Genomic DNA, 24,562 nt, shown 5'->3' on the forward strand with positions numbered 1-24,562 from the left:
ATTTGAAGTTGCCATAATCTTTGTGTGCATTCCTCTGAGTCTACCTTTCCTGAAATATGTCAAATGTTCACTACAGAAGTTACTTTTTTGAAAAGTATGTGACAGGGAGTCAAGAATCCACAACAGAAGGTTACTTTCTACACTCACACATACTTCTGTAAGATTAAAGTTAACTGAAGCTTAAAAGAACCGAGATGCCTTGTGTGTCACTGAAAGATGATGGTCAAAGCTACTGGATTTCCATAGATGAAAACACGTTTCACCCATGCCCAAAAAAAAACAGGCATGGAGCAGGCTCTGCTCAAGTTTTACTTGATCTCAAAAAGTGCATGTAGCCACACATGGATGATTTAGGAGGAACCAGATGTTTAATGTCATTAAAAAAAATCCAGATGTGATGCTAAATTATACATATTTATTTAAATATTAAAAGTGACTGTGACCAGTACTTACATAAAAAAACAACATCATAAAAAGCTAAGCCTGCTTTACAAAGCAAGTCTATAACACATATTTTCAAAAACTATACCAGAACTGAATACATTATGTCTGAGTGGAGTGACTTCTGTGATTAGAACTGTAGGAATCAGTTTACTTTGTTTACCACGTCCTGGAAATTGACAGAGCTGGGTTTGTCTAATAAGCAGTAACAAAAGCAAGCTTCACAGCACAAACTTTTTAGTTCACTGACTGGCTGTTTCTTTCACAACACCAGATATTTAAAAATAAAAGCTGAAGGACTTAAACAGTCCTTTCTGAGTCAGTTCTGAAATAACAACTATGTTAACCTGTAAAAAGCTTCAGGAATATGCAAATAAAATCTACAGCTGGTACAGTGTGTGAATGTGAGAGTCGCGGATCACGGGTCAGCCCACGACCGGCCCTCCCTGATGAGCTCGTTAGCAGGCTGAGGTCTGCCACATAGGGGGCCATTTACTTGACTGAACTGATTGAGAATGTGGGCATTTCTCTTTGTCCATCAATAACTGCCCAATCAGTGCTGAAGCGAAAAGCTGTCCGCACTGCAGGCACTTCACTAATGTTCCGTAAATGTGAGTCTGACTGATATGAATGCAATAATACTGAATCATTGACAGCTCAAATAAAGAAAGACCAAAAGAAAGGATAGGGGTGAGAGAAAGAAGAGGTGAAAGGGAGAAAAGAAAGACTTGAAGAAGAAAAGAAGGAATGCAATACTGAACAATTAGACTGCTCAAATAGTAAATTTAGTATAAAAAATAGAAAGAAAAAAGAAAAAGAAAATACTATTGAAAGGGCAAAAAGGAAGGAAGAATGAATGCACTAAATCATTAGACTGCTCATAATGAAATAAATAGTGAAAGAATGGACAAAATAAAATAAATAATAGAATGCAATAATACTATGAGATACAGTAGGAAGAAAGGAAGAAAGAAAAAAAACAATGAAACAAATATAACGCTAATAATCCAGATTGATCAAAGAGGATAAAAGAACACAACTATACTGAACATAGCGAAAAAATAATAATAAATAATAATAATAATAATAATAATAATAATAATAAAACATATAAAAATAAAAAACAATTAAAAAAGGAAAGAAAATAAAAATGAAGGGAGGAATGCAATAATGAAACAAAAAAGGAAGGAAGGAAGGAAGGAAGGAAGGACGGAAGGAAGGAAGGAAGGAAGAAAGAAAGAAAGAAAAAAAAGAACACAAATGATACATCACGTAGGAAGGACCCAACATGATTATGAATGCCAATGTGTAAATAAACTGTCATTATATGTTTAACTTGTTTAAAATCTCCTCCATTGTGCACAATGTGGAGTCAGAGCACAGCTGATAAGAACTATATAGATGTCTACCCTGCTGGCACCTGACAACCGAGCTCAGTGTTTTAGTCCACTACTGCAAGACCCAAGGACAGGCTTTACACCGAAGGTCAGAGAAAATACCGCCAAGCGTTGAGCTCTGATGGCCACTGGATCCTCTCCCACTCAACTGCCCATGCTCAGGGCAGGGTCACCCATCAAGGGTGTACTCCCTCTGGGCCATAACACCATCCAACACAAACATGAAAAAAAAGAGAAAAACACAACCACAATGTTCATGTCACCTTCAAACCCCCAAAACTTAAACATCTCCATGAGCAAACTCCAGCTGGTATGGAGTTAAGCCTACTCAAACGCACATCAAGGACCAAACACACGCTGGAACTACTTAAGTGCAGTAATGAGCAAAAATATAACAGAGGAGCTGACAGAAAGAGGTGAAGGACTTCCTCATGAAAATGCATGTGCATGCAGTTTTTGACAACGTAAACCTCATCCACATTTTTAATCAAGTGGCAATTTACATGCAAGCGAGATGTTTATCAAGGGCTCAGATGTTTAAGAGTGTGCTGGTACAGTGGTGTTTTAGAAAGTGGTGTAAAAACGAACATTGACTGAAGATCACACTCTTAAATTAAATTGACATAGCTTTTTTGAAAAATTACTTTCTTGTATTAAACAGTAATTTAGTGGTCTTTGCAAAGTAAATTGAAAAAAGTCAGAGCAACCATTCAGATATGCCACAACTGGCTCCAGATTAAACCCCTGTGGTTGGGACACCTGTGTCCCAGCAGCATCTGGGATGGCTCCGAATAGATGACAAGGCCAGCAAAGAGATGTAACTAAGAGTGACGGTGTAGTTCTGGCTGCCTGGGAACACCGGCAGGGGGGTGGCTGTCTTTCATAGCGGGACCAAATGGCTTCACCATCCAAATCAGCTTGTAAAACACACAGCCAGATGTCCATCTTACACACATAACAACAGCAGTTACAGCTTTCATACACATTCTGGTAACAGTTACAATGATCTCAGTAGGGAGGCTTACCTGCCAGCTCTATAAATAAACTCAGAAACAAACAATTTCCGCATTAGAGTAGATAATATTCTGAAGAATACTGTCTTTTGGAGGAAAACTGCCAAGTTTGTCTACCGTCACCAATCACCAAACCCAAAATGGCTATTACTATTTCAGCTTCATGAAAATCCGCTACTTAAACAAGTTTATAATTGACTTCTTGTAATTTAACAGATGCTTTTAACCTGATGTTAAGTATGCATGAGTCTTTCTCAGTAGTTCTGGATTTGTAAACTGGTTCCAGTCCCACATAGGATGATGCACAATCCATCACCATTATGTTACTCCTGGTATACTATGCATGTAATATAATTACACCAAGTACTCCAAGTTGCTTTGAATAAAAGTATCTGCTAAGTGGCAACTAGTAAACTAGAAGCTTTCTGGTCTAGTCTACAAAATACAGGTTTAAATGATGACATTATGATGTTATTACGAATGCAACATAGTGATAGAATTGTAAGCAGACGAGCTGTAGTTTCAGAAACAAAGAAAAGGGTCTCTGTTTGGTACCTTGCAGAGGAAGCTGACATTGAAGCCAAATGTCTGAGCGTTTCTGGAGCCAGAGTTCATGTAATTCCCGACCAGCAGCACCAGCTCCAGAAGCATGCTGAAACCTTCGCTCTTCTTCACCTCCTCGCAAGCGAATGTCACGTTCATGATGTCTGGCCGGATGTTGTTCACTTGTTCCTCAAATGTCAGCTTGAATAGGATCCCGTTTAATCGGGGACGCAGCATCTTGACTGAGCTCATCTGAAATGGAGAGAGAACAACCTAAACTGCAAGCATTCTTAAACACACACAAATATTACTTTTGGGATATGAAATTGGTTATAGTATTCATTTGATAGCTATTTAACTTGGCCTAAAGCAAAAAAAAAAAAGCAGCAAGTTACAGCATTTTTATTACAGTTTACTAAACTATATATTTTTTTTTTTACTTTTAATACTGCACACTGGATTAATTACTTGCAATAAAACCAGAAACAAGGTTAAATAAGTCTGAGCAGTGGCACAGTAACAAAAAAAGCCCATAAACAAAATTAGGAAGTTACCTGTACAATTGTGTTAATGCTGTAAACATAAATTTTGCTACAAATCTTGTAACAAATAAATGTCAAATTCTGTCGTTCACCTATAATTACATTTAACTGTAATAACAGCAACAACATAACTGGTTTGGTGCTGGAGTGAGATGACATTTCAGTTAAAAGACAGCGAGGAGGAGGAGGAGGAAAGGAAGGAACGAAGAGACAAAACAACAACAACAAGGATCCTACAGGAGCTGCTTGTTGAGGAGGGCGACCTCAGACACTCTCGCTCCAGATTTCTGCATAATCTGACGCTCACAGGCAGCCCGGAGATGCAGTCAGGATGTACCATTACCGCTCACATTTATTCATCTTTATGAGCAAGTTGGCGATCAAAAAAACCCTGAGTCGGCCCCACGCCCCCGTTCACCGCCCCACCTCACCTCCTCCCTGCACATCCAGATTTGATTTCTCTGTATAAGAGGAAATCACAATAAAAGAGGGTGAGTTGGTGACAGCTCTGGAGGGAGACAAGCTGAGAGTGACTTATTTCCCCAAGGAGCAGTGCGAGGTGGTGTTGATGAGGTGCTTCCACAGCCTGCCTGTATATTACCCGCCTTGAGCTCAGTCACAGGAGGAGACTGTCACAACGTGCTTCATTACGCCCTCCAAAGACTCAGGTAGTGAAAGACACAACACAGACAGATAGCGAGAGGGTTGTTCTGTTACCCTGCGCTGAATTGATTCCTGTGTGAATCTGCTGTCAAAGGCAGGTTTGTCAGATAAGCCATAATATCAGTGAAGAAATGCATATGCATCAACCTAGACAGATATGTGCATGACAGCACTACATCCGACTGCAACTGTAAAGTAGAGAAAACATTTCCCTTAATTTTCTCCCCTTTAATGGAATTCCAAACCCATCTGACAAAAAAAGGAGATGTTGTGTAGAATGCTATTTTCTGTACAATGAAAGAGTGCATTTGCTATACCCCAAAATGTAGATTTATTAGTTTTATTACTCTTGCTCAAAGAACTCATGGAAAACCAGATGGTTACCAGTTGTCATGACAACAACAAAGTTTATGGAAGCTGCACCTATGAGATCCATGATAAAGCAAATCCATAGTTGAAAGAATAAGCAATTTTTTCATTATATGGAAAAACCTAAGGTTTCTTAAACTTAAGGTCACTTTGCAAAAGAGCAAATAAATAAAACAAAGAAATCCACACATAAAAACAAACAAATATACATGTAGATCATAGAGGACATAAGTTTCTCACTTTACAATTAAAAAATAAATAAATAAATTATATATATATATATATATATATCAGGCAAATGAGGTAAAAGATTAATTTAATTTGTCAAAATTAAATAAAAACATCTTCCCTTAATAGCTCTCTTTTTTCATCACATGTAATAAAGTTAAAGGGGGTTTGGAAGGACACAAGGGTGATTGAATGCTAACAGATTTTTACTTTTGAGTGAACCATTCATTTACTCCAGGTGTGAGCCTCATCAAGAGTATACTTGTGCACTGTGCAGAACTAACTGATGTAGAGAGAATCTTAAATATTTGAGACGAAGTCAAGACAAAGGCCAACGTTAATGGGATTTGGTCAATATAGGAAGGAAGTCTAAAAGCCCTTCCAGTTAAAGAACTCGAGACCTAATCATGCTCTGTAGTAAAATAAAGCTCTGCCTCACTCTTTATTATTCATCAAAATCATAGCTTCTGTCAGTCACAACCAGGCTACCAGATTTGACTTGTCATAAAAAATGCCCTTTATATTCTTGGCCTTTTAATTATACATTACTGAGTCTCTTTATATATTGAATAGCGCTGATCCTGCATGGAGCCTGAAGGCAGTCTTCTTTCTCTAGCACGCTCTCTCTCTCTCTCTCTCTGTGCCTAATTTCTCACTGCCCCCCATTCTGCTTTTCAGCTCAAAATCCTTCACAGAGAAGTAGAGAGCTATTGGTGTGAACAACAACAAAAATGGAAAGGAGGGTGATTTTAGTATCAGAGAGAGAGAGAGAGAGAGAGAGAGAGAGAGAGAGTGGAGGAGAGAAATAGGTAGAAGAGGAACAGAGATGTGTGAAGGGTTATGCGCTGGAGTGTGACGAAAAGTAGAGGTGAAATAGTGAACCGGAGCCAAAGGAAAGAGAACGAAAGAGGAAGAGGGGAAGAAAAGACTAAGAAAATGAGAAAGATAAAATCAATAGGCAATTGAAATGCTTTTTAGTGTGAGATTCCCTCTTTTTCACCAAATTATTGGTGCTGGTGCCAAGCCCAGTGTTTGGCTGTTGATTACAATGGTTGCGAACAAGTTTAGTGTAACTGTTTCATTTGGCCTATGATGTTGTTATTTCTGGTCTCATAAAACATACGGAATCATTTCAAAGTGGGCAATGTGTCTGGCACCTGCACCACATCTGTGGAAATAGCTGTGTCCATATACTGCCCAATAACGAAACATTCAGGAACCAAATTTACCTTTTTAGCTGCTAAATTACAGAATTGCTTGAAACAGATGGTTGTTCACTGTGTCATCCATATTCATTTACTGATGACTTATTAGAATTCAAAGATCAGCTAGCGTGTGGAACAGTTGCAGTAGATTATAGTGCAGTACTACAGATGCACTAAATATGCACTTCAGCTCATTAGATGTAAAGCAATGAAAGAACACTGACTCAGAGGTGGTTCCAGTAATTTCTGCAAAACCATGTTTATTTTTGTAATAATGGATTTGATATAAAGTATTTGGTGCTGTGTTTCCAATTTAGCAATTTAGCAAAATAAATTATGGTGTTTTAATAAAATGTGCGTTCCAATTCCATGTGCCACATTAATATTTTTTTTCTTTGTGAAAACATCTAAAGATTTCAGACTTTAGCATAATAATAATAATAATAATAATAATAATAATAATATTATTATTATTATTATAATAATAGTACATATAATAAATACATACATAAATATATATATATATATATATATATATATATATATATATATATATATATATATATATATATATATATATATATATATAATCTCATTTGTAAACTGAGCCCTGAAATGTGCTGAAGTTGTGCTAGTGATTTAAACTACTACAGTCTTAGTACTCACCACAATTCCAAACTGTTCAGATTCACAAAGCTCCTCGTATTCGTTCTTTAGCTCGGCCAGATTGCTTAGCTCCTTCTGCTCAGGAAGGTTTTTGATCAGGTTCTGCAAAGAAAAATGTAGAAACACACCCATCAGCGCCACAGGAGAAAACACAGATTCACATAGAGACTTCCTAATGTTCACATCTTTCCCTATTACCGCACACTTCCATTCTCAGATTGCAGAGAGAGTGGAAAAACACCCCTTTTTTAAAGCAAGCACGGGCTGATTGGGCTTTAAAAATCTATGGTAGTTCAATTCAAGGGGAAATATTCATGTTGGTCTTGACTCCATCTTTGTTTTCGTCAGCTTTCTAACATGTTGGCGGATAGAGCCGGAGCCCTCCAAGGAAAATTCACCGCGGCACAGTATTACTCTTGGAGATCAGCCGAGGTTCAGAGTTTTACAGTGCTGAGCAAATGACGTTCAAGGTGACTCTAAGAAATGAGGGAATAAATACCACCCCTACCCCCACCCCCACATCATTTAATATGTCACTGAAATGTCCCTGATGTTTATGGCTTTCTTTTCCTTTCAGACAATTCGAGACGGAAGGGCATATCTGAGCCAAGTTTGCCACTTTACAGATGTCAGGAACTCTATTGCCTCCCTTTTCCCAAAAATAGATTCATATTGCCTGTCCAACTTTGCAATTACCTCTAAGAGTAAAAGCCTGCTGTAGGTGATGTGGGCGAGTGAGAGAACCTTCATTTTTTTCTAAATGCTAATTGTGCTTATAAAGGTCAGATAAGTAAATGAAAAAAGCATGAAAACCTTTTTTTCTTTTTTTTTCCAAAGAAGAAGTGCCCTTTCCATGGGTAGACTACTTCTCTATGTCCTCTACTTTGGTTGGCATAAGCAAGCATGCTTGGACTCTTGCTGGGTTACCAACATATTACAAGTTCCAGCTAATTAGATGGCTGGTTTGCGTGTCATATCTTCACTACACTGTAAGTACACAACTGAAACATTAACAATAACGGTCTTTCTTGTCCTCCCTGTTGGAAGCATGTCCTAAACCCAGTTAAATGCTTTTATGTGGTCTTTCTCTGAAATAACTTCAAATGTCCTGCTGACAATAATAAGTCTGACGCAACACAAAGCCAATGCACTGACACCTGGATCTTGAACAAAATGGAGTATTTCTAGCGCTGTGAGATTTTTATGAACTTTACTCAAATAAATAATGGATAAGAATCTCTCGTGTACAAAGAGAACGAGTAAAAGAAAGAAAATGTGATATTACTATAAACTAGGCCTTTAAACTCCAGTGAGTTTGCTACTATTCTCAGACGGGCATTGCATTTTTTTTTTTTTTTTATCCACAAGACGTGTACTTGCTTTTGATGAGATAATCATTAGCTTTGTTCTTTCTGGAATAGATGAATATATGCATAAGCAAAAGGCAATTTTTGTGTGTGTTTTAAGGGTGCCTAGCACATCCACTTTACCTGGTTCAAAGCAAATCTAGCCTAAAATAAAAATGTGTCAGAAGCCTGTAATTGTCTGGACAATGAGATAAAACTGACGGTTGACTCCATCATCTCAGATGTTAAATTAAATAAATGCGCTGAGAGGCTTTGAGATGTTTAAAAAAAAAAAAAAAAAAAGAAAAAGCCTGCAATCGAGCAGCAAACGTTAGGGGGAGGGATTACGGTAAAACGGCCTTTCTCTATGTCTGAAAGAGTCTGAGGAACATTAGCCTGGCGGTTCGGCTGAGGAACAAAGCTCCCCTAAACAATGTATCATTGATTTTGAATGAAGCGCAACAACACAGCAGCACACCATTCAGCCACAGCAATCATCATTGCTAATGTGCCGCCAAATCTCATTATTGGAGTTGTATTTCTCCATCGCCACTTGCAGAGACGAGACAAGCGATTAGGATTTGCCGCTGCCTCTTTTCCAAAGGCATCTATAGGACAACCCGCCAAATGGAGCAGAGACGGAGGGAAGATGTAACAAATGGGGCTAAAGAGAAAGGAGAGAGAACGTGGTTAATTGTTAATACGCTCGTCTACGGTTTACATAATTATCGGAGTCCCGCATATTGAGTAAATGACACGCAAGCAGAGCCATATGGGAGGGTTGGTAAGAGGCGGGTGAACCCTGAATGAATCAGTCTTCTCTCTCCAGGCCTCCAGACTCAATCTGCATCTGGGAGGGGGGTTAGCAGAGCACAGGCCCTAGCAGACGATGCATGCTATGCTAATAATCCAGCCATTTGGACTCTCTCCGCAGGACCAGATACATGCATGCTGTCACGCTTTATTCTTTAAGACGCTGCTCGTCTCAATGTCGTTTCAGATTTCATGACCTTATTTACTTCCACAACGCATGTTCCTGAAATTCATTAGAGCATGTTATTTTTAAGTTAAAAAAGTTTGCTTTTTGTATTCTTTAATCAAAACGCAAAGTTTCCTTCCTTTTAACAACTGTCCTTTACCACAGACAAAACAATGCTAATAAATAGCCAAATAGCTATTACTTCTAATTGATTCAAATAAATAAATAAATGCATTTATTAGTACAATAATGTAATTTTTATAACATTGTTCTGGTAAGTAAAATGCACTTTGATTTAATCAATAATATTTCAAATAATACAGTTTGCACTGTTACATGTTCAGATAAACATTCCATAATTTATTTTTTTTCTCTCGTGAGGCCAGTCTCCACAATGTCAAACATTTCAGGCTTTACTATCCTTGTCGGTACATTTGGTCCCCACAATGTAGCATAAACAAGTATACATATACACACACACACACACACACACACACACATATATATATATATATATATATATATATATATATATATATATATATATATATATATATATATATATATATCCTCAATAAATGAGAGTGCGCATTAACTGAGCAATGCTAGTGCCTTAATGTCAGTGGGAAACTGCAATTTCAATGTTGAGTGCAGCACCGTATTAAGGTGCAATTACTTTTGCTTTGGTACATTTCCATGTAACTGTTAAAACAAGGAGAGTCTGCAAGTGTAATGACTGCCAAGTTCTTAAATGATACAGGAATTAATCCAGCATTGGAAGAGGATACAGAGAAGGAAAGTGAGACAGACAAGGCTCAGAATCCATAAATATTTTGACTGATGACAATATCTGTGAGGCTTCCAGCAGTATACTTTGATCTCTGAGGTTGACATATTCCAGTCACACAATCAACCTATGCCAAGTTAACAACTGTAAGTCTTTAGTCAAGACAGACACCCCAGCTATGATCAGATTAGCATATCACCATACTACTCTCACAAGTTCAGCAGTGTACAGTATAGTATGAATATTGTGTCTAGTACGTCATTTTTTGTACGGTTTGAATACCCTGAAGACATTTGCCTAAATCTGCAATATTCAACAAAGTGCAAAGCATGGAATACTTTATCTTGCAATGACACCTTCCATTTCCTATGTGAAGAATGAACCTCATTTTGACAAATATCTCTGCCAAAAGTTAAGGCTTGTTTTAAACACACACACACACACACACACACACACACACACACACACCAATAGAGACCAATATAAAAACTCAGCCCCATAACAGTTAATAATTATTGCAATTGTTATGCCCAATACCTAATAAATTAAACCGTTTTCAAAATATTATTGGAAGAATAATTTTCATTTTAAGATCTGCAAATGATTACACTTCATAGTGTTATTAAAGATTAACTTTGCATTAGATGATGGCAAAAGTAATTTAAATGTAAAAATGAGCATCCATAATTAAACACTGAAATTTTAACAACCTAGATTAAAATGAAAAAATCTGTAATATCAACCAATAATCAATATGCCACTGAGACAAAGAGACAGACAGATAGATAACATAACATAAAAATAGGGGAATAGATTATATACAATTGAACATTACATTATAAAGGTAATCTAATCAATATGGCACTGATAAATTGTGCATCCCCATTAAGAATTTGTTATTTTATACTTTATTTTATTTCTATATTGATACATGGATGGCATCATGCGACAAAACAGGTTTCAAAAAAATGAATCATTCTGACTAAGTGAAACTAATGTAAATTAATTAATTCCAAACACAAGTTGCGTTTTTACCACGATCTGAATATCGCCCCACGAGCGAGACTGCACAGTACAGGCAGGGTGAAAGAGAACAGCCATTACAACAAGCGCACCATGCTTGGGTAGATGGAAATAAATTACTCCCACGGACGTCTCTCCTCGGCTCAGCAGAGCATATGCCCAACGGTAAAGTCAGAAACGAGGGAAGATCAACAAATCTCAAATTACCCTCCCAGGGACAGCACAATCAATAAAAATGTTCTCCTAGCAATAAACTCTTTATTAAACTGAAAGAATTCACAAAAGGAGGGGTGCACGGGGGGCTGTAACCTTGCCTGTATGTGATGCCAAACACAGAACTCCTCGTCTGAGCCAGTCAGGTCTGTTGTGGATAGGACTGACAGATTGTCTGTTCACCCTTTCTTTTTTTTTTTTTTTTTTCTCTTTTAATTGATCTGTTCTTCATTTTTTTGGGACGCCACATGCAACTCAGTCCTTCTCTTGGCCAAGCAAACATGTGAAACAGTATACAGTCGCCTTCCTGCTGTGCCGTCTCAGCAGGTCTCGGCAACAGCTTTCGGTAAATCGTTTCAGGGACCTCTGTTTAAATCAATACCGGAGAACTCTCAAACATACCCAGACAGGCTCAAAATATGAATTCATGATGGGTATATTTGTCCGTTTCAGTCAATATTTTACTCACGCACATAACAACCTTATTTCGATGAGGATATTTTGATCTCATTAAAAAAGCTTATGTATCATATAACATAAATGGCACAATGAGCTGCCCCTTTGAGAAAGAGCAATAAATGGCTCGAGATTAGAGAAAATCTGTTCTTCCATGTAATGTAGAGCGCATGATTCAGCCTGACATCAGAGTTGCACGTGTTCAGTTAGTCACCTTATCTCTCAGAAACCTAATACACACGCAGTCCTTATCAAACTTACAGGAAAGAAAAAAATAATAATAATGCTAATAAATAAGTAGGGTAATTATCATGACACTGTCAATGCAAACAGCTTCTATCCAATTAGGGAGCAATACGGCATTAGTCTACGAAATTAGGTCATAATTTTATCACAGCTGCGTCTCGATTTAATAATACAGCACTCCAATTGTCAGTGTGATCACACACCTCCCCAGAACTTGCACCGAAACACGGCTGACTATTTTAAGAACATATACATATCGGAGACAGCAAAAGTCAAAGATTTAATAGCTTTAAAGGAATATCAACCTATCACAACATACTTAAGGTGAGGTGCAAAGAACTAATAAGCAGTGGATGTAGTCTCAGTTCACACCTGGCATTAAGATGTGCTTTGGTCGATGGGATCACACATTCCCGTTCACACCTAGTGTCTTAAACCCTCTCTTTTGTCCACTTTGGAGTAAGAAAGGATCTATGGGTCAGTTTAGGTTAGCTTTGTCTGATCTTTCCATCTATTATCATGAAATAGGTTTGTATAATATAGATATCATTTTTACAAAATTATTTTTAAAAGGTTTATGTTACAAAAAACTAAAACACAAAAACATTCTGCACGTATCATTTAAAATGATGCAAAGTACCCTCCACTTTTTTTTGGAAATGGGCTCATTCTCCAACTGCTCCAAAGTTAATAAGTTTAGTTTTAATGATTTGGAATATATTCAGCCAATCTCTGCAGCGCCTGAAAACAGCCAGACCCTCTTACTTGCACAGGAAGCATCTCTTGCAAGCTGGGAACTATTTTCTGCCCCTGCTGCGGTCATGGTATGGCAGCAAACATCCTTGATTACTACGCCCGAATGAGAGTATAGTTCCTAAGCATTTTGGCCTAGCAAATCGCAACTTTAATTTGCCACTGGTCTTAGTACATTTTATAACTACAAAATAGTCTATTTTTAAATAAGAAAAAATATCACACACACACACACACACATATATATATATATATATATATATATATATATATATATATATAGAAAAGAACGGAAAAAAAAAAAAAATTACATATATATAGAACTAAATTGTTGGAACCAGCATAGGACTATTAACATTTAGAAATGCTATGAATGATATGTTGTGTGCATGCAAGATGACCATTGATATTTTCCAAATCACAGCAGAAAAAAATAAAACTCTCACAATAAGATGACTTTGCAAAATAAAGAAAACAATATGAATTTGTGTTGTGTAGATAAACAAATGTCTTGAGGGTTTGGAACAATATGAATGTAATTAACAGAATTTTCATTTCATCAGTCAGCAGAGAGTTTGTGGTATTTAGTGGCTGTTCGAATGCATTTGACCAAATGAGCATCCGCACTACAAGCACAATCCAGTCAAATGTGTTCTCGACCTCTGAAAGTGGTCAAAAGTGGACAAACTCGAGCCCGTTCTCATCCGTATTTAGCTTTGTTCACTCCTGAATGCTAATACCAGGTGTAAACACGGCCTTTCAGATAAACAGAAAACACACATCCGCAGCCACTCAGGAGGGTAATTTTCATCAACGGGCAAAACATGCGACACATTAGAGGGTTGTGCAGTTGGCATTAAGCTAATCTAGAGAGCAGCGCGTTGACAGATCCAAAAAGGATCTCTACTCCCCTAAATCGAACTAACACCTCAGACTGTCACAGACACTAGCCACAGTTGGAAACTGACAGGCGACAAACCAAGGATGACAGATTCCAAAATCGCATTAAACTAAATGAGAAATAAAAAAAATGGATTATATTTGGGTTGGTGAGGGATAGAGCTGGCAAAGCTGACAGACCTGCCATGACATTAATTTTGTCTTTTTAAGGACTTTTTTTATGAATATTGAGAGCATGAACACCTGAGCTGTCTGTCAATTTTTTTTCTGTCTTATATACATTCCTACATACTCTATCAGCACTACACAATGTTGTTTTGCAACTGAATTTGCATTTCATACAGTAGAGCATACCACCGCTGTGCCAAAACAAAGCTTCAATTAAACTCATGAGGGTGAGCAGTCTTTTCTGCTAAGCCATTAATCTGGAAGCCTGGCACACCTCTGTACTTCTCATCCTGTCCTGAACGTACTTTTTACTATATTCCAATGACAGGTAACAATACACCAGCCTGCTCCAGTCACCTGTTGTTAGCCTGGAGAACAAAGGCTGGTACCGTCACCATGCCCTGCAACCAACCAGCAGGGCAGGTAATGAGGGCTCATGAATATGTATGAAGGCAAAGCCGAAATGGCAGACGATCCGGGTGATTGACAAACAAGATAAACAATAATAACAAGCAAGGGCAAACACGGAACACCTAACAGGCATGACTATCCAGAAGCATGCTGAGAAGGCCGTAGCAGCACTGAGGTGAGGCACAGTGGGAGGGAGAGCTGACAGGGCATACGTCAAGATGGACAACGGGCTTCTCAGAAAATGCTACGAAGATTTCAGTCAAGGACGCTACCTTACATCACCCTAATAAGCTATTAATGCGATGCCAGATATGTAAGGACTTGAGAATGCGATACTGTCATCTCTAACAATGTGGTCTTGTATCACGTGGAACAGAGAGTGTGGTTATTTGTCATCATAACACATTAAGCATTGCGCTACATACTTTATTAGATGCCGTTACGATGCTTTGAGTGGAAAAAAAGAGACTGCAAGGAGAGATGACTGAATAATAACAATAAACAGAGACTGATCCAAGAGTTACATAAAATGAACCGAAATATATATTTTTATCAAATCTTAATTTTCATTTAAAAAAACAATAAAAAAAACAATAACAATAATAAATATATTTTTGGTTTTCAACAAAAGAAGAAGAGGAAAAAATGTATAATAAATGACATGTTGTAGTCAGTAAATGATGGTGGGGATTGGGTTTCCTTTAAAAAAAAATTAAGCCTACATTAACATCACATATCATAGGAGGGCCCTAATATTTTGGCATGATTTACTATTTATTAATATTGCTCCTGAACGCAACAGAAGCTTTGAAAAAGGGCCTTAAGTTATGCAGTCCAGAGTAGGTATATGAATGAAAAATCTGCAGTTTGGAAAGTATTCAGACCAAAGGGACTCATAAAGCATACTTCACAAGGAAGGAGTGAAACAGGATCGAGCGTCGCACATTTCCATCTTATCAACTCAGGAATCAAAAATACATGAGGTGCTAAAATGAGAAAAATGGGAAGTATGGAGTTCCTTTGAATACTGAATTGCACAAGGGTACATGTTACATTGGTACATTTCCTTTGCAGTAGTCGAACGGTCAATAGGGATGAATCCTAAGGAATGATTGGCATAATTCATAACAAGTAGAAGGTACTGCAGGAGCATACTAATGTGGTGAGGAATGCCATTCAAAAACGAGCAGTTTTTATTCCATCTATGATACATAATTACAGAAGCGTAGCGACACTGCGTAGTGACACCGCTCTGCAGCTCAGTCGACGCAATGACACACATTGTAGAGATGACATCACTGGGTCTCTGAGGTGAATTGGCTGTCAAATACACAGTTGGGGTTGTGTGATGTGTTCCCAACAACACTGTGATTAACATACTTCAGTCATGCTACAGACTTTCTTATACACTTGAAAACGCTGCTTGTGTGAGGGAGAGGACTTTCCACAGTGACAGGCAGACAGAGTCCTGCTAAAGATCAGTACATGAAACAGTGCAGACCGACCAGTAATAGGCAGTGTTAAGAGGGAACTGAGAGAACCTCTTGGGTGTTTGCAGTCTGTGTTGATGGAGACAGTCAGAGAGCACCATGAGAGATAGGTAGTCAGGGCCATCTCACTGACTTCTAGAACAGGGCTAAGATCTAACATGCTCAAATCAAGTGCATGACCACATATAGTGACAAAAGTACTCACTCCCTTGGACTTTTTCTGCTTTTGCTGTGTCACAGCAGTGGATCACTGTGGATTTGTGGATATGGCCTTTCTGATATCGATCAACGGGCAACAGACAGACTCTTTAATGTCAAAACAAAAACAAAGTGATCTAAAATGATAAAAAAAAATAGAACTATTTTATTTTGACTGACCTGATAAATAATAAAGATGTCAACAGTCGTGCAACATTTTTTTTTTCTCATGTAATAACGAGGAGGTCAATATTGATTGATTTGTAGAAAGATTTTAACTTTGATCTGTTGTTCTGTTTATCAAAAACATCTGAAAATGGCATGGTTTTGTGAAACACTTTAAACAAAGAATAATAAAAAAAGGGACTGATAAAACTGGAAAATATAAAATAAACAATGAATTATTAACTCAAATTAAATAATAAATTACATTAAATCAATTTAAATTAAACCAAACTAAATTAAATTGAACAATAGCCTTATTTTGTCTCATTTTATTTTATTAACATTTTAGTCAAAGTTTGGACACCAATTATTGAATAAATCAACATTCTAAATATGCTCTAATATGGTCTAAAAATTTGATTAAAGTATTTACAATAGAAGTTTCAAACTGCAAATGCCTTGAATGAATGAGTGTAAAATCAACAAATACAAAATCTAATGTACTATACAACATTTCCACAATATTTTGATTGCATATCTTCATTCAGGTATACTTCTTTCTATTACATATTAAGCCGATGCAAATTAAAAATGCTTGTATATGACTGTTAAATGGCTCAGCATCCAATGCGCACATGAAGCAAGTTCACAGAGATATCTGTGAAACTAATGAAAGAAGAAACCTGGATAGCAATTAACAGCACTTCATCGGGACATGAATTAAACATAATATTTAACAAATTGTCCAATTATAGATATGCTGATATTTTTAGTTTGGTTTGAAGTTTGAAAAAGAAGATCACACAAAACCACAGCAGGAGTATCAAAGCCCACGGTACTATTTCCTGTGAATAACTGGCCTTTCACTGAACGCATTAACAGAGCTGAACTGAGGTTAGCCCTGCCATAATGAGAGCATGTGAGCTAAGAAGAGAGACGTGCACTGGGTCATTTTCAAATGAAAGCTATTAGTGTTCATTACACAGCTCCCTGTTGATAGCGCTATACAAAGAGTACAAAGGTTGAGTCCATCTTGAATATGATGTAGATAGAAAAGCTTATTAGAATTCCGAGATAAAGTTTTGCTCCAGGCCAGAACAGTGCCTAAGTACAACCCTCGTATAGAAAACGAGCCAGAGAGAAAGTGAGAATAAGAAACATCTATCCATGTGAAAGTAAAGATTAGGTAGCAAGATTGTTCTTTAAAACTCCTCTCCCGAGAAAACTGCTGACAAAATCCTTGTTTATCCCTCGCCGTTCCCCTCCTTTATCAAGACTAACCTGTTACTTTGTTTATCATCATATTGCATTGCATCGGAGTGTGGTCTGTTTGTCTATTGTCCTATCCTCAGCACACTATAATGCCACTGGTGCATTATTTCAGAGAGGGCCAGAGCCTTTGAGAGCTTATTAATGATATCTGCATTGTTCTGGCTTTTGGCTTTACTGTGCTTTTGGCATCAGCGGTACAAGGGCATTGAACCAAAAACCACTATCCCCGCATTAAAGTCTTCCCGGAGGGCTGCGGAAGGGTTCTTTGAGAGATTAAGACACCACTGGAGAACGCAAACTTAAGATACTGCCTCCCTGGCAGTGAACGAGAAATCCCGGGGTTTGTTTCTCTAATTATCGTCTAAACTGATTACTGAGATTTAGCGGTATCAAAAAAGTGCTGTAAAGAAACCTACAGCCTTATCTTCACACATTTCGTATGGGGTCAGCAGGGAGCAGCTGCCGAACTCAGCTGAGCATGAAAGAAATGGACGTGTATTAATATAAAAGCATGATGCAGAGTGAAGAGGATTTGCCTGGGTGGAAGATGTAAGGTTGTGGCCTCATTGGTGGCTTTAACAAAGCAGAGCGTGGCTGAACCTAGCTCCTTTTGGGTTGTGAAGCAGGCGTTCTGAAAGATGGGAGCACAATGGTGGCGTACAGACCTTGGTCTCTTTTGCACGTGCCCAGTCCCTTTCTCTTCTGTCTGTGTCGCACATCTACAATGGGGCACAGCTTCTTTGTCAGCACGTCTGCCTTTTTATGGGGACCTTTGGCTGGACCAGACACTATAATAAATGCTTTTTTATCTGATTGTTTTGCAGGCCCTTTGTTGTCAGTGGGATGACGGTTCTTTGCTTGCGTGATGAGAAAATGTGGAATGACATCCACAAAGCAAGAAGAACTTAAAAAAATGAAAAAAGAGGGACAGAGTCAAAAATAAAAATAAAAAAGAAAGAGGCTAAGCCTCATCCTGTCAGAGAGAGAAAGAAAGCAAGCGAGAGAGAGCGTCTGAGTGAGGCATTGCATTTTTCTCCAGACAATGGAAAGTAAGTGTTTGAGTGCTTGGCTGTGCAGGCAAGCGTTAGATGAGAGGCTTCACACGCCTACTGTATGGATGCTACACCCTGGCAAGCCTGCTGGGGTTTACAGATCTGTGCATTGCATGTATGATCCGATGGAGCTAGAGGAGTACTGTATGTGTAGGATGGAGCCAACTGAACCAATCAGCTCTAACACAGATGTAGGTGATTGTTTAGTAACACTTGCTGCCCTCACGGAGACATCATTTACAGCATTTTCTTCTTTAATGGCACTTACACCAGAGTTTATGCTGAGTCACAGAAGGCTTTTATTTTAATGGGCGAATGTGCGTTGCGAGAATGTACAGGAAGGATTTGTGAAAGTAAAACCTGAGTACGTTTACATGAACAATGATATTTAAATTTTAACACGATTAAGACAACAGTCTACCATGTAAACAGAGGCTCGAAGTAAACAAATCGTATTGAGACTTGGAGTATTCCTATTTTACTCGCATTATCGTGCTGCAGTACAGACATGTACCGTACTGAGGTGCTATGATGAATTTGATTTGGTATTTTTTTCAATTCTGATATGATAAGTGGTAGCAAGGAGGGCAGACAACTGTAATTTGAAGGAAAATTAAAGTAAAATTAATTTAAAGAAAATGAGAATTGCTGTCTCTTCCATTGATATTGCATTAGAAACACCCTCACATTAGCATTTACTATTTTTAACTAATTTCTGAGAAGGATTGTTTTGCAATTTGATTCAATGCTCATATAATATAAAGTATAGTGTAATAAATGTATAAAAGTTTTTAAAATCAAAACATAAAACACTTCAGAGGACTTTCGATGCTGATGTTCATTAAAACATATCATAACAGTCTTGTGAAAACAGTCCACATATATATATATATATATATATATATATATATATATATATATATATATATATATATATATATATACATATATATATATATATATATATATACATACATATATATACATATATATACACACATATATATACATATATACACACACACACACACATATATATATATATATATATATATATATATATATATATATATATATATATATATATATATATATATATATATATATATATATATATATATATATATATATATATATATATATATATATATATATATATATATATATACACACACACACCACATATGCATATCCATATGCATATGCCCTTATTAATTCCAAAACCCCTCTACTTTGTATCAGACGTGGACAAAATTGTAACTGAATATTGAATCTTTAATCTGACAAAAGTTCAATAACCATCTTATTAAATGCTGAGTTTTTCAATGCTTCAACAGAGAATTCATATTGAAACAAGGAATATAGAACAGCATATTCTCATTTTATCATAAACAAGACCATGCTCATTTCTTTCATGCGATCAGTCTGAATCCTCCAAAGAGAGTGACCACAGAGACATTTACAATCATCTGGCTGTCTTTCCTATTTTTTGCTTCATTTTTTCTGTCTGTGAACATACAGCTGATGTGCCTTGGCAAAAACTTCGATTTTTGTCTCATCTGTCCACAGGACATTCTCCCAGAAGCTTTGTGGCTTTCAACATGTAGTTTGGCATATTCCAGTCTTGCTTTTTTTATGATTCGCTTTATGGTGTCCTCCTGCAAACAACACAGTGCCTCCCATATGTAGTCTTTGTTATGTGACATTTGACATTCTCCCAGAAAGCTTTGTGGCTTGTCAACATGTAGTTTGGCATATTCCTTTGTTTTCAACAATGGTGTCCTCCTTGTAGTCGCAGTGTGAATGATGTCAAGGTAGAACAGCAATCACCATCTTCCTACCCTAGGAGAAAGAAAAATGAAAAAAGAACAATACCCAGGAGTCTCTCTATCCATACTGTATGAGTGGTTTGGAGGCACGTCTGTCTGTGGCTGCAAGCTCACCCACAAGCATCTGCCAACATCCCGTCGGCACGACTAAAGCATTACCGTCCTGCCAGAGAACCTCTAAAAAGCCTATACCATTACCGTGCAAGGACATAAAACCGGGCCTGCGCATTACCTCCAGCTCAAGGATGAGGATATCATGCCGTGGCTATGTGAGTTCCAGGGATGACGATCGGGCAATGAAGGTGATAAAAGTGGAGGGCGGGTTTTGGACGAGTAAGAGAGAGAGGGATAGAGCGAAAGAAGGATGAAACTGAGAATAGAGACAAGGGAAAGAGGTGTGCAGACCTGACAGATGAATCTCCTCTATAAAGCGCAGCTGAATGTGGGAAAAGGTCATCACTTTAGCTCTTCTGCTTCTGTAAAGAGCGACAGGGCTGTCACCTCAGTTCAGGCTTCTACACACCCAGCCCAAACCACCTGGCAATTAAAGGTCATCTCTGCTCCCAGTAACAGCCAGGAAGAGCCAATGTTGACCAGGACATCTAAATATTCCTTATCTCCTCTACCTTTCTCCAGCTTTGAAAGAAGAGCAAGGAGAAAAATATGAGCAGAAACAACAAAAATCCCTCATCTAGATGAAGGAAAAAAATGCTGATAAATTCTGGACATGGACCAAGCAGCAGCTAAAATAAAAGTCACAAATCCCCCTAGTGGTCTCGGAGATAAACTCCAAGCTGCCAGAGTTGTGAAGCAGAGTTGACTCTTTCAAATCCACCTTATTCACAGTAGTGAAAAAGCCACCAGAGGGTTAGAGGCAAAGGGTGGTCTAATGTAAATGAGATCAACTCTTCAGCAGACAGCTGAGGTATCTTTAGTTCAGGAAACACATGCCATTTGCAATTACCACGTTTAAGATGAACAAAAACCACCAAGACAGTCAGGGCGTGAAGAGCTTCCTGAAGGATCATCAATCTTGCCTGTAAGACAAAGGGCAGTGGGAGGGAGGGTGGGGCAGCAGGAGTTTTGCCAAGTCCTGTCCCAAAGCAGCTATTATGAAAGAGTGAAAGTGGAGCTTCCACTGGCCTGGTGAATGAAAGCAGACAAGAGTATTGTACACGAAGCACTGCCTGGCATCAAAGACGTCTCTTTAATGAAGCCTTTCAAATGCACACAGTCATCAGTAAGCATGACGAATCCCTGAGCAAAGACAAACGTAGGACGTTTTTACAAATGCTATTCAGAAAATTCCCATGAATGTCTGGCTTTTGAAAAAACAGATTTATCTGTTTAGGGGTTTGGTGTGTTTCTGTCTGAAGTTCTCACACACACACACACTTTCTTTTATAGCACAAAAATCTGAGATTTGTCTTTAACTAAATGCCCTGTAAAAATAATGAATAAATAAGAATAATAATAAAATGAATAAATTCTAAGAATAATTTTCATGACTCCAAACTATCTAAACCATAAACCTGACTCTAAAATAAATGAATTAATCAATTAAATTAAAATAAAGAGTGTTTACATAAAAATATATATATTTTTTTATTTCTATTTTTTTGTAACCTTTATATTAACAAAATATTTAGCAGCCATAAGATTATAATAAAACCAATAACAATTATAAAATAAAAAGGATTAATAAATAAAAAAATAGAAGAGTACAAATATATCTACATGACACCAGCTGGACCTGGACTGGATTTTGCCCAGGGTGTGTTTGCATTTCATACATTGCCCTGTGAGCGGATAAAGGTTTCAAACGTAGGGATCAAGCTGCATTATATGTGAAAGTGCCTATGCACACGCAACTCACCTGGATTAGCGCTTCACTTAGCCTCTCCTCATCCACCTGCAGCACGATATCCCGGATCTCTTCATAAGGCAGCCGGAATGATCCCAGGAAAATTGCTGTTGGGAAAAAAAAAGGAAAAAATTGACTTATTTTCTGGCCCTGTAGTTCAGAAATGACCATGGGACAACGTCAATAACTTCTGAGGTGGATGGTAAACACACTGTTTGAGTGTTTGTTCCACTTCGGGGCAATTGGAAGTGAAAGAGAAACATTTTCTGGCAACAATAAAAGCAGCTAAAATAGCCTCAGATTTGGGGCCCTATCACCAGATAATGACTGCACATCTTAAACTTTCACCCAGGTTGAAATGCAGAGAACCGCAGGTGCAATTTACCCAACAGCTGAATTTGATAACCTCCACCGCTTCTGAGGAAAGAATAGTCTGTAATTATAGCATATAGCTTATAGTGCGCAGTTTAAAGCACATCAGTGGGGGACCGAACATAATTGTACATTTCTGTCTGAAGCAGTCACTGCATTGAGGTTAAAATTACCTTAACATTTGCGCAGATTAAAACAGTCAAGAGTTTTTTTTCCAGTAGTGTCTGGAAACAATGCAGAGCAGAACCTGATTTTGTTCTGGGGAATTATCACAGCACAGAAAGCATTCAAGGGGCTGCTCTTGTTTTGTACCACCTACCACCAAGCTATTTCAGCAAATGTTTGATGGGAATGCATGGCTGAGTGGATCTACTGAAGATCATACGTGAGAGTCTGTTCTCTGAAATAAGTATTTATTTGGTCAGATTCCTCTGAATTGCATCAGCCAATGAATGCTAAGGCCCTTCTGCCTCACCCCACCATCCAGCTCTCTGGTGTGCAGGTGAACGAGGTCCAACTTCTGATGAACAGTGATTTAATAAACTACCATTCCCACCAGCTGATTGACTGAGTCTCTGTGAAACTATGCTCTATTTTCTGCAATTCATTAGTCGGCCATCTGCGTGTGACAATATGCCGGTTTCTTCAGAGAAAAGAGAGTTCTGCGCTTTTTTTTTTTTTTATTCGGGAGATGAAGGTAGAACACGGTGGCATTTCAAAGCGGGGGCTCATCTGGCAAAAAACCGGACACAATGGCATAGGAAGGAATTCTTATTGTAGCTTCAGTGTGCCAAAACACGCAAGGTTTTAAAACTAGCCTAACAACACAATACAGCCTGGCTATAGGGATATGCTAATGGAGCAGCCATCAGTAGCATGATGAGCCAATCATCAAGAGTATCACATGCCAATAAACAAACAAATGGTTAGTCACTGAATGTGGTGAGTTTAACAACCCCCAGTCAGAACTTATCATATTTGCTGCAAAAAAAAAAAAAAAATTTAATTGGACGACAAATGCTTTCGCCTCATCTGTTGATTCATTAGCATAATTTACACATTCACAGTGAGTGAATTATCCTGAGTTTTTCCTCTAACAAGTTTTTCCATGACAGATGCATCCCATAATTCATTTCCGTTCGTATCCACTCGTACTCATCAGCCCAGGGATTTAGTCACATTTTGTGTTTTTTAATTTTTTTTTTATTTTTCTTTAACAAGTCTGCCAAAATGTAAGCTTTAAGCAAAGAGAGCACTTCTGCCCCATATATAAAAATGCTATAATACTAAACCGCCTCCACACACGGGCATAATTTATAGCAACTCTCACTTTTGTTTTAAATGCAGTTTGCTATATGTGTAAAAAAGAAATGCTGACGGAGGGCCGACGTGACTCTTCTGAAGTTGGACCAAAGAATGGAACAGAATGCTGGGATAGTTAAACATGCTAATGGACCACGGAGCTCTGCTGGGTATCTGTGCTAATAGAGGAGCATGACTTTGTGTAGCGGTTGCCTGCTTTGCTCGGTTCCTCCTACGTTAACTGCACTCGTGAGATTCACAACCTCCTCATCACATCTGGATTATTGTTTCAGCTGTGCATGGAGCCACACCCGGGCCCCGGGGCCAGAGCAGCAGAACAAATATCCAGCTTCTCTTTACACTCACAGTGATGTGTGGGATCATGTGTGTGTCTGTGTGGGATTGCTCACAGGCCCCCAGGATCAATGAACTCAGCAAGTTTTCCTAGAATTTCATGGCCAAAAAATGAAAGTGTGGGCATTGTCCAGTCAGCCCACAGACTGTACTCTCAGCATGAGGGGAAGACAGCAATAGATACCTGGGGGTATGTTTAACTCTCTCTTGTCCAAGTAAAGAGCTGAATTGAGTTGCACAAGTACCTTGGGTCATTTTCACACCCCTGGATCAAGCTCCCATCACAAAAGCAAAATTAAAAAAATATATATATTT

The 24,562-nt window shown here is 38.0% G+C and overlaps 1 protein-coding gene across 7 annotated transcripts in view; it reads right to left on the minus strand.

Annotated features, from left to right (window-relative positions):
- Window positions 1–24,562, minus strand: part of diaph2 (diaphanous-related formin 2) — a 350,703-nt gene that overhangs the window by 130,010 nt on the left and 196,131 nt on the right. For all 7 annotated transcript variants that reach the window (XM_043256805.1, XM_043256804.1, XM_043256807.1 and 4 more), the window contains 3 exons: window positions 22,232–22,326; window positions 7,068–7,169; window positions 3,407–3,646 (listed from right to left, as the gene is read on the minus strand). In XM_043256805.1, the coding sequence (XP_043112740.1) occupies window positions 3,407–3,646; window positions 7,068–7,169; window positions 22,232–22,326 (437 nt within the window). The remainder of the gene's footprint in view (window positions 1–3,406; window positions 3,647–7,067; window positions 7,170–22,231; window positions 22,327–24,562) is intronic.

Source organism: Puntigrus tetrazona, chromosome 14 (assembly GCF_018831695.1).
Source record: "Puntigrus tetrazona isolate hp1 chromosome 14, ASM1883169v1, whole genome shotgun sequence".
In the NCBI taxonomy this organism is placed as follows: Eukaryota; Metazoa; Chordata; class Actinopteri; order Cypriniformes; family Cyprinidae; genus Puntigrus; species Puntigrus tetrazona.